At 27.3% G+C, this 12,119-nt stretch overlaps 1 protein-coding gene across 1 annotated transcript; it reads left to right on the top strand.

The window, feature by feature from the left end:
* The first annotated feature begins 6,296 nt into the window (after nucleotides 1–6,296).
* Tsp_01481 (putative DEAD/DEAH box helicase) lies at nucleotides 6,297–11,455 on the top strand. The gene is made up of 13 exons (XM_003377247.1): nucleotides 6,297–6,306; nucleotides 6,808–6,879; nucleotides 7,572–7,604; nucleotides 7,675–7,952; nucleotides 8,120–8,376; nucleotides 8,447–8,680; nucleotides 8,762–8,883; nucleotides 9,318–9,458; nucleotides 9,585–9,815; nucleotides 10,330–10,377; nucleotides 10,644–10,684; nucleotides 10,805–10,890; nucleotides 11,434–11,455. The coding sequence occupies exons 1-13, from the start codon at nucleotides 6,297–6,299 to the stop codon at nucleotides 11,453–11,455; spliced, it is 1,575 nt and encodes a 524-aa protein (XP_003377295.1).
* The last annotated feature ends 664 nt before the right edge of the window (nucleotides 11,456–12,119 follow it).

Genomic DNA, 12,119 nt, shown 5'->3' with positions numbered 1-12,119 from the left:
TTATCTCGATAGCTTTCAGTTAATTCAAATACTATACTTAAGTTTAAACTGTTTTAAAAAGTTTAAACATTCAAAATTAAAAGTATAAAAGCTTACCTAAAATGTTCAGCTTTGAAACAACAAAGCAGCAGTTTATGAATGCAGCACTGCAAGGTGAGAAGTGCGTTGGATTGTTTGAAATAGAAATATATATATTAATGAGGACAAATGAGAATGATTTGCTGATTTACAAGCAAGGGCAATTATGTGTTATCGCTGACAGTAGTTCCAACTGACAACAATAAATAAAATGACATAATCAATTTCACCTGACCTTTCGATTATTTGCATTGATAAAATAATGTGCTGAGTGCATTTTAATATTAAACATTCAATAATCAAAATATTTAATTGAAAATATGTAAAAACAAAATTTTTTTGACGCAGCGTGACACGAAAAGCAAAGAAATTTCTTTGAAATTGTAACTCTGGCTGCATGACCAGCTTAAGTTTGCGTAAATGATCTAAAAATATTGCCGTGTGAAATTGAATTCATGGAAAATTGATTTCCATTCATTTCAACTTGTTAATCGTGGAGTAAAAATATTTGATTTTTATCACTGCATGCATTATGAAAGAAAATAGTTATTCAGCATGCAAAATTAAAAATGAGCTGCTGCTCTTATTGGTAATCTGTTTAATCTGTGATAGGTATAAAAGGTGGGTAATAAATGCATCAACTCATTATACAAATGTTTACAATAATGAATAATAATCTCACAAAAGAAATTTAATAAAAAATACAACTCATTGCAATGATATGTTATTTCAGTTGAAGTATAAATTCCAGAGAAAGATAAAAAAAATACTTGGCATAATTACTAAATTCGGAATATCATGAAATCTCTAAACTTAATCATTCTTTTGGCTTTGCATTTTGTCATAATGCGTGACAGATAATGCATAATGTGATCGACAGAAATAAATTTATTTCAAATCTTCGCAACGCAACAAGCAATAAGCTTAATTTTGACATTTCAAGAGCATATTCAATCATTCAGCAAAAAAAGCAAAAAAGTACAATTATAAAAAAGAAGCTGCAAAGAATCAAAAATAAAAATCTGATTATGATTATTGTTGCATTTGTGGATATTATTTTCCATTTAAAGTGATATTTCAATGAAGTTATAAATAGAAAGCATTTTGATGGCATTTCATGATGACATTTGTTTATCATCTGTACAGTATCGTCAAAACAATTTGCTTTTCTCAGAGTAAAGAAGCGAATCATGTTGACACTGAACATTGATAGATATATAGTTATTTTTGTTCTTCTGATAACAAGTCACTATTGTCTATTTGAAGTGTGAAAAAATGTTATATTGAAAAATTAAAAATAATCTACCTCTCACAAATATGTCTAACTGATAATTTCAAAAAAAAAGGTTAAGGATAATTTTAAAAATATGCTTGCATATTATATGAATAGAAACGGGAAACGGAAATATTAAATTACCTCTGAGTGAATGGGAATGGTCGTTTGACTCAACGAGCTTCAGCTAAACTGAAGCAGCAAATGAGTTTAAATAATTCTGATTCGGCGCTTTTTCGATTCTCAACAAACAGGAATTACGCAGATTTAGAATGACGTCAGCAAAGCTAGTTGTATTTTCACGCTGCCGTAAAATCAGCACCTGAAATAGGATAGTACGACAGAAATATTGCTGGAAGTGAAGAAGACTGTCAAATGCTTGACATGTGAAATTGTTCAGTCCCATCATAAATTAGCGGGAAGCAGTGTTAAATTATCATCATAACTCGCACCTCTGTACAATTTTAATCATTTAAACAACAATATCCATCAACATTATTGTCATTTTTCATGTGCTGAAAATATATCATAAAATAATAAAATTGTTTTTCTCTTCTCCTTAATCTTAATGTTGAGTTGTTGAAGTTGCAACGATTTTAAGCATTCAAAACAATACACTTCTTCTTAGAGCAAGGCTTGTTTCTTTCTTGATAAATTTATGTAGAAAATTAAAACTACAAGCAAGCTGATTTATAAGAAAGTAATTTTTGAGCAATTGCTTAAAAATGCTCAATTTTTTGATATATCATTTCCGAGCCAACCGTATACATACAACAGATAAAAAGCTTATAACTTTGCTAACTTTTTCAAACAATGTTTTCAACAAACCTATATTTATTTTAAACAATACACGATTACTAGATGATAATAGCCAATATTTCTGGCAGCATTTTCTTGTTACTTAAGATTATGATGAATGGAAAACTTGAAACTGATGACGCCATTTGACAACTATATACATACACCACCGCTTCAACCGGTAATATACATTTGTAAAAGATGTGATTGAAATGCCCGCAGTGTAGGGAAGTAATAAACAAATTGTAAATTTTAATAGCATTCCATTCCTAATTGTCATCTAATTGTAATAAAACAACAACCACGCATTTCTGGATAATTATTGTATCTTCGGGGGTAATTTCTTTTGCTTTTTAAGATCAAAAACTGCACATTAAAACAAAACTTGACAAAGTAAATGACATAAATGTTCTGATGCTATTCTAACTGGATACTAAGAAAATGTTCAAAATAAAAAAAACAGAACAAAAGCATTTGAAGCATATTCAAACTGTACAGAACAAGTCGAGCTTATTTAAATTCAAAATCATAAGAAGAAACTTGTATTCTGCACAAATATGTCAGTTGCACAAACAAAATAAGCAAATAATATTAATTATTGAGCAATTATTATTTATATAGTATTACATTGAAATGCTGTAAATGCATATATGTAGCTATGTTATTTACAAATGCAAAACGTCTTCGTATTTCCACTTCACTCATAACAATGGGATTAATTAATAAATGCATTCATCATATCTGAATGCTACAGCGTTTCTCAAGCTTTGTTCAACTATTCTAAAACTAATTGCATAGCATTTCACATTTATCACAATTGTTAAATTATATTTGGCACTACAAAAATCACATTACACATCTTAAATATAAATGTATATACATATGTTTATGTTATTAAATGTATTTCGACATGAACAAGTAGATGTGCAAATAAAAGTTATCTAACCATACGTGACGTATGCAAAACATGTCAAAATTAAAAATATTGTATAAGGAAATATGAAACACTTTCATATTAAAAAAACAAATAGAGCAAAACAAAGCAAAGCAAAACAAAACAAATCAAAAAAGTAAAATGCGAAATTGACTAAAAATCATATTTTATAAAAATAAATCATGCTACTTGTTTCTTCAAATTTAAAACGCCATTCATTTACTTGAAGTGTTTACTTTATTTAAAAATCACTTTAAATGAACGAGATTTTGAATTTTTGAATTTATGATTAACAACAAAAAGTGATGAGTAAAGTAATGTAATAACATGCAAATTTGTCTACACGAAAGCAAAAGTAATATTTCAAATCTTTTTACATATTTTTATACTTAACTGATCGAAATTATTGCAATTAATTTATGCTTATTTTTCTCTGAACTGAATGTATTAATCTTAAAAATTGTAAAATTTTAACAATATTCAATAAACTCATTATCATTCATTCAGTTATATTAAAATATAATTTTCAATTATACATTGAAATTATAGTTTAAATGTTTTGCTGTTTAAAGAAAAAAAGGTAATAATTTTTATGATTTGCTTCGTTCTTATCAGCAATGAATGTTTAACCTCTGCAGAAATGGGCTATTAAAGTCGAACTAAAATCAAAATTGTAATTTATATTCTGTTACAATATGGGTTGATATACCATTTTTATTGTTTTATAATTGATTATGGAATGTCATTTATGATGAATTATTTGTTTTTAGAATATTTAAGTGGTGAATATTGTTTACAATAATCTAACTGAGTGTAGACCAACGAAGACCAATCCAGTGAATTCAGGAAATAGAACTAAGCATTGATAACAAACAGAAAGATAAATAATTATTTCACTTTATATTAGCATTATAAACATAAAAGCATGCCGTTTCTCAAAGTGCCTATTAATTAAAATGAAGTGAGTTGAAAATGCTGCTGACGTATAATAATGAGGGTAGCCAATTCTTACCAATTATAAAAAACAACATTGAGAGAACGTTCTATTTCTAATAAAATAAATTGCCATTTTAAATAAATAAATTCCATACAATTATTCTCAAATACAGCAGATTGCTGCATTATTATAGCAGAATGATTTATAAAATTTGGTAAAATATTTGAAAATTCGTTTTGAACTTACAGCATAAAGTAAATATTTTTATAGATGATTAAATAAATTACCACGATTAGTAAAATGACAAAATGCAAATTTTTAAAGAATACAAAATGATTGTTTTGCACAGTGTGATTTAGGGTTATGGCCTTTTACCTTAGCCCTGCAAGCACCAATTTTTATCAGTACCAAAGTGTTGAACCCAGTTTCAGCACTACAGAAAAACAATAACATTTGCTATGAAAATCAATCAGTCTTACATGAACGAAATACAAATAAAGTTCATAATGCTTTCGTATTATTAAAAGCAAGATTTATTTAAAACTGCTGAACAATAAACTACAGAAGCAGCAATTTTTTGAAAAAGTGCAACAAAATTTTATACAAAATATTGGTAATAATAGCTTTTACAAATAATTTCTAATCATCTCCAACAATAATATTAGCTTAAGAAATAAAGTAACTTTTACAATTGCTAATAACCGCAAAATATTGTCATTTTTCATTTATTATCACTTGGCATTATGATCAACAAAAATCAAGCTATTAGCCAAGCTTCATTTTTAATTTTTTGCGCAATTTAACCATGCATTAGCCACCGTATAATTTTTCTCAAAACAAATACACACAGTTTTCACGGATAAGACAATGAATAATTTTTCCTACAAATATTAAAAAACGATGAAACAATTAAATATTTTTTAGATCAATTATTAGCAGCATGTTCAGTTAGTTTTTTTAAAATCCATTTTAAGAATCAACCAAGTGACAGTTTATGAACAGGTTAATGGCCATTTTCATTTAAGACATAAAATGCATCGACCTTGCTTTTCAGGCATAATTTCAACTAGATAAGAGCACAATTCAAATTCCTGTTTCAAATTTATTTACAAATATATAACAACACATCAAGCCAGTTTAGCTCTTTTGCAGCTTCTACTTTTCTGCATCTATGATGCTTCTTAAGAAATTCATCCTGATACTGTATATTTATAAAATGAATATTTTTCATACAATTGAAAATTTCAATACATGAAATTTTCAATTCAACTGAATTTCAAGCTTTTTGTACATTAAACAAACAAAAACAACTGCTTAAGCACTGCTTTTCAAAGTGAAATCACACATCCTGCATCAAACGTAACAAGTTTTTTTTAAATATTGTATGAAGACTATTTATGAAATGCATATAAAAATAAATAGTGCAGCAAATGAAAGCGATAGTCATTTATTCCATTAAGCTGCGTAAATTTTAAGCTAAAATAAAGAATAAAAACTCGTTTTGTTCAGCACAAATGTATTTTATTAATGATCTGTGAATGCGATAATTTGAAATTGTGAAAACAGTACAGGTCAACTGCTTATGCTATGAGTCGTATAAGCGGAAAACGCATGATAATGATTGATCTGTTTGTATGGACTTGTTTCCATATCATGTAGGCCATATTCTTATCTGTATTTTAAAATAGGATTTATGCTTTAGAACAACAATTTTCCATAAATTATTATCATATCTATATGCATGCGGAAATTTTTAACTCTTTGCGCATTGATGCTTTATTCTTCATTTTACAAAATTCTTTACATTTCACTAACAGTAATAAAAGATATTGTTTTCATATCATACTGTGAAATCAGTTTTGCACATATTTACAAAATTTTGCATAAATTGGGTGTTTTTCCGCTATATTATGCAAATAGTAAAGATAATTTCCGTATTAAAATGAAGCAAAGAAACGACAACTATATCTTTTAAGTAAACTTTGTTTTATTTTTTATTGTTAGCACAGTGATAATGATATTTATTACTTACCTCCATTGAAAAATTATATTTACATAATGTGAGCAGTAGGATGTTAAAAACTACTAAAAGTGATTAATATAAAAGCAATAATAAAGGAACTCATGACAAAGCTTAGTGATACGCATAAGATATGTCATTGTGGTGGCTTAGCATTTCCTTCATAAGACATCTACTTGTTAATCGTTGCAATCTTTTAAATAATTGCCACAAGTGTTTTATGATCATAATGAAATTTTTAAACATTTAATTTTGGATGCCTTTTGGTAACACGCTTCACTAATTAGTAGTCAATCATCTACAAATGACTTACACATTAAAAAATTCTTCTGAAACATAAAATAAGGAAAAGTATTTTGCTCTGAGAAAGCAGATTTAAGTATCTTTGATAGTCAAAGCACTTTTAATAAAATTTTGAAGATAAACAATTATCATGTATATTATGGCACTAATTATGACAAATAATAGCAAAATTCTGTTACAATTAAAGTCACTAAGCCTATTTGCAATTAATGCAGTTAAAAACTTGAAGTTTTTTAGAAGCATCTCTTACTTAATTGCTATGTTAAAACTTTAAAATTCTCTTGATTTGAACAATAAATATGAACTATCAAAATTTTGAAAATGACATTACATTAATCTTGCATTTCACTAAAATTTATTTTACAGTTCCACTATTAGTTTAAACTGGGTTACACAAAGTTTACTTTTAAACAATAAGCCAATATTTATTATAGTGAGTCAGTTTTGGCTTTGATAATTCTCAGAGCACATCAGCAGACTATCAGTATTGGATTTTGTGAAAGCTTTTATAACAGCTAAAGCATTCATCAATGCAAGTTTATTTCTCTTTTGTACTGCACTGTAAGATATTTTATGATATTTTATTTTGTAATGCTTAATAGTATTTTCACTTTTCAGTTTCTTGCGATTTAGTTTTGTTTACTGCTTTAAACATGTTGCGCTTACTTATAATGATAGATTGTATGCATTAGTAATGCCTGCTTCATACTGGAATTATTATGAAGGGTTTTATATACAGTCTGCAACTTTTACAAATCTGTCATCAGTTTTTTTAGTAATGAATTTATTTTGTAGATTAATATTTATAATACAAAAATTGCAAAAAATTCTTTTATAAAATTAACTTTCTTTATTTTATGAATTTATGAATTTTATGAATTTTTTTATTTTATTTCACTTAAATATTCTTAGCACTTTATTCTTTTGTAAAGTATCTAGAAATGTTATCTGAATAGTTTTCTAAAGATAACATCGTTACAGATTATGCATTAATTATTATGGCATGAAAAGCTTATATAGCCCAATCTAACTGGAAAAAAGCCAAGCACAATGCAACGATGTAATCATATAATGTTATTAAAATAACCTTTTTGAATGATAAACGTTGTAAAATTATAAAGTTGCACATCTTGTAAAACTCATAATGCACTGCTTGCATATGTTTACCTATTCTGCTCGTATCAGAAGATTCTAGCAAATTTTTACGTAATAAATATGTATTTTTTAGAAAACTGCTTCAAAATGAATAGTGAAGATCAGGGTAGGTAGTTTGCTTTTTCTATGAATAACAGAGCATTCATTATTACTTCATAATTTTTACTATGATTTAGCATTAGTGGAGTTGAAAGATTTAGATATTCCTGAAGATGTGGTTACCTGTTACAATCAAATGGGCATTGTTAAGCTGTTTGCATGGCAGTATCAATGTTTAACTTTGCCAGGTGTTTTATCTGAAGGAGCAAATCTTGTCTACTCAGCACCAACAAGTGCTGGAAAAACCTTAGTTGCAGAAATTTTATTGCTGAAACGTGTCCTTCAAACAAGACGTCGCGCCCTATTTATTTTGCCCTTTGTTTCTGTAGCTCGAGAAAAAATGCTATATTTAAACGTATGAATGCATTTTTGTGCTTTTATTATTTACATTATATCTGCATCATTTTAACCAATTACAAATAATAATTAATGATGCATTTTTTATTTAAAATTTCAATAAAATTTTAGAAATTTTAACATTATCATTGATAAATGTATATTAATGTAAGAAAATTATTCTAGAGTGTATTTCGAAATGTTGGTGTACAAGTCCAAGGGTATATGGGCACTTTGAATCCCTCTGGTGGTTTTCATTCATGGGATGTTGCTGTGTGCACGATTGAAAAAGCAAATGGACTAATCAATCGATTAGTAGAAGAGGAGAATGTGAATTGTTTGGGCTGCGTCGTGGTCGACGAATTGCATATTGTCAATGAAAATTATCGAGGAAAAATTTTGGAACTTTTATTGACGAAATTAATTCATTTTAATCAAAAACTGTAATAATACACACATATGCACAATTGAAATATGAGATAAATTAATGAAAATTAAAAATAAGCATTTTAGTCAATCAGAATTCAAATCAGATCGAATACAACTAATAGCAATGAGCGCAACATTACCGAATTTAGAGACTTGTGCCCAATGGCTTGGAGCGAAAGCTTTTCGAACTTACCACAGACCCGTCCCGCTTACGGAATACATTTTTCATTGTGGACAATTTTTTACTAAAGATGGGCAGATGTTAAGAAAACTTCCTGGAAATTTCATTTTGAACAAAGACAATGACAACGTTATTGGGTAATTTATTATTTTGTAATTTGCGATTATTGCTGGATGCTATTTAAGAAAATATTTAAATTTTGAGTAATGGCTATTTAGTCTTTGCTTAGAGACCGTTGTGCAAGATTCAGGTGTTTTGATATTTTGTTCTACAAAAGTTTGGTGTGAACGACTCGCTTCTCTTATTGCCGATGCGTTCAAAGAGCTGTTTATTCAAGACGGTATTTGCAACGAAGCATTCAATTTTCTTTCATTATTGATTCTGTCTGATTTCAGAATTATTTGAAATTTTCAACTTTCATATTTTTAAGAAGAAATAATTAAGATTAAATATACATATATAATGATATTTTTTGATCACATAAGATGAAGAAAAATGTTGAATTACAATAAAAATATGCTTTTATTTATTATTTACTTAATTCACACTTGAATTTCATATTTAAATATATTTTCACTTTATTTTATTTATTTATTTTAATTAACTTCATTAATTACTGAGATTTATTTTTAAATGGCGATTAATTGTACTATTTGTTGCATTCACATTTGCGGATACTAAATTACATTTATAGCATCTGTAGAAGTCATGCTGAATTCTTCAACAGCGCCCAAATATTTTGTTTGAATTTTTACTAGTTTTTCCTATTTTTAGGTTGGCTTAGCATTCAGCTTAAAAAATTTATTCATCCTGATAAACAAGCAAAATATATTGCTGATTTCGCTAAAGCAACAGGAAATGTTGATTCTGTTTTGAAGAAAACATTACCAGTAGCCGTTGCTTTTCATCACGCTGGTATGCTAATATGCAAAACGAAGCATAGCGTAGAAATGTTGTATATTTGTTTAAGTGCAGCGTTTTATATAGAAAACAAATATACCTGTGAATTTAAATATGAATATACATATGTTCTTTTTGTAGGACTAACAATGGAGGAACGTGAAAAACTCGAATCTGGATTTCGAAATGGGTTAATTAAAGTTTTGGTAGCTACAACAACACTCAGTTCAGGTGTTAATTTGCCAGCTAAAAGAGTTATTATTCGATCATTATGGGGCAATCCAAACGGTCCAAATCCTGCATTGTGTCTTAATTCCTGCACTTACAAGCAAATGATTGGCAGAGCTGGTCGCAAAGGAATGGACTCTGAAGGTTAGTGTTACGATATATGTATTTCTTATAAAAGGTTTAATCAAAAGCATGTCATAAAATAATATTTATTTAAATAATACTTACCTTTACAGATAATTATAATTTTATGCACTTACTGATTATGTAAAGTAGTGTACATGATTATATATTATCAAATATTTAAGTATGTAAGATTATATTAGCACATTTTTTACATTTTTATTAGTTGCATTCTACCTGAAAATTATTTTTACAAATTATTTATATTTTTCGTGAAAAGATACTCTTATTATTTGATTTTGAGCAGTTATAGACCACAACTCGTTTGTAATCTTCTGAAACATTAAATTAAATTAATTTGAAAAGGTAGATTTTTCATGGACCTACATAAAAGTATTAAAATGTTTTTTTATTTCAAGAGATATCCATATTTTATTAAAGCTTTATTAAATGGCTGCGAAAATTTTTTATTTAAATATTATTTTTATTCATTTACATTATATAATTTCATTAATATAAACATTTAATAATTAAGGTATGTGCCTGCGTGTTGTTTTGAAAGAGATTTATTTTACTGACTACGGTATGAAACATTACTGTTTACTTATTTTCATGTTATAAGGTTTCTGAAAATTAGTTACTGTTCATTACAGTAATCCGTTTTCAAATATCTGGCTTGGAATATTCATAAAATTTATGATGGCAGATAGGATTGAGCAGTTGTCCAGTTTAACTGTATGATTAAAGTACTTGGGAAATCGAACTTGGCTATTCTTAATGCGTCCATCTAGGCCGTATGGCTGATATACAGAATGGACACTTAATTCACTTTGTAATTACTATCTTAAGCATTATTGAGAATGCATTATCTTGAGCTTGTTATGGGTCAAGTAGATTATTCAGCAAAGTGACCAACTGTTGCCACCTGCCAAAAAGGACTCCAGTTCTGTTTTAGGAGCATAAAGGCGATAAACTTATTATAACAAATATTTTATTGTTTGCATTTTAAGAAGGGCTGCATTTTGCTGGAAAAGCATCTGATGTGCATTTCAAATATAAATAAATTGAAAAAGAACATGCGCACTATTTTTGACAAGTTTTCAGAATTTTAAACATAATAGAGTAGATATATTTAATCCACCTCTAAATTAACTTTTCTTTTCTCTTATTATGATTTACATAATAAAGAGCAATATCTCACTTATTTTAACTTAGCTAAATTGTGCATGTTATTTAAGGATCGTTTTATTGATTATTTTCGACTTTTTAGCTTCATTTGTTTAAGTGGTGCACACTTGATGTTGAAATTTTACTACTTATAAAACTATTATCATTTACATGCTGAAAATCCATTAATAACTTTATCAGATTATTGTTTATTTATTTATTTACTACTTATTTTAACTTACTTTTGCTTATGCACAATCAGTAAGATTCCTCAGAATTGATAATAATTTTGGAATAAATAAAAATGCATGCTTTCGGCTGATTATAGTGTTAAAAAATGGAAATAAATTTTATTTAGCGCTGATAAAGCACTTTATGTTATTATCACTTCTTAAACTAAACATACTTGGACTTTTTTGCACTCATTTCTGAATAATGTGTATGCAAATATCGCATAATTTTATATATTCAGAAGTTACGGAAATATGGGTTGATTAGAAATTATTTAGAATAAAAATTTATCAATATGAATGATACAAAAAATATTTATGAAAAGATATTTGTCATAAATAGCTGATGTGCATTTTGATATTGTATTTCTGTTAAAGATTTAAAGAGTATTTTTCAAAATTAATCTTGATAATTATAAGTACCACACAAAATTTTCAAGGAAATGTATGAAAATAATGCTCGATTCAATGAAATACTTTGCTGTAGCATCAGATTATTTGAAGCTTCAGCAAAGATGTTTATAAACAAATTGTTATTTTAAAGTAAAACTTTCTTGCAACAGTTAGGTGTAATTTTTTGGAATAATTTTTTTTAAATTAAAAATGTTAATTACATTAGAGTGATGTGAAAGTTACAAAGATGTCACTCCATTTATAAACAGTTATATGCATATTATGCAAATATAAAATCAATTTTTACTCTTTTATAATGAATATTACGTATTTTTGTTTTTCAAATATAAAATAAGAATTAAAATTGCATGCATTTAGAATTTTGCAAAACATTTCTGGTGGACATTCATGTTTTTCTTGTACGCTGAATCTATAATAAAATTGAAATAATATTAAAATACGGAAAAATTTTTATGAATTTGGAACTGTTTTTATAAAGCAAGGCATTGCATGAACTGTATGTTGCATGCTTTAA

The sequence above is a fragment of the Trichinella spiralis genome, assembly GCF_000181795.1.
Source record: "Trichinella spiralis strain ISS 195 chromosome Unknown Scfld4, whole genome shotgun sequence".
Lineage (NCBI taxonomy): Eukaryota > Metazoa > Nematoda > Enoplea > Trichinellida > Trichinellidae > Trichinella > Trichinella spiralis.
This window is presented reverse-complemented; position numbering and strand designations above follow the sequence as displayed.

What these genes read in the sequence shown, in the direction of transcription:
- Tsp_01481 (XM_003377247.1), top strand. An exon ending in GATTTATTTTACTGACTACG is followed by an intron (nt 10,378 to 10,643) that starts GTATGAAACATT and finishes TACTATCTTAAG; the next exon opens with CATTATTGAGAATGCATTAT. An exon ending in ATGCGCACTATTTTTGACAA is followed by an intron (nt 10,891 to 11,433) that starts GTTTTCAGAATT and finishes TTATATATTCAG; the next exon opens with AAGTTACGGAAATATGGGTT.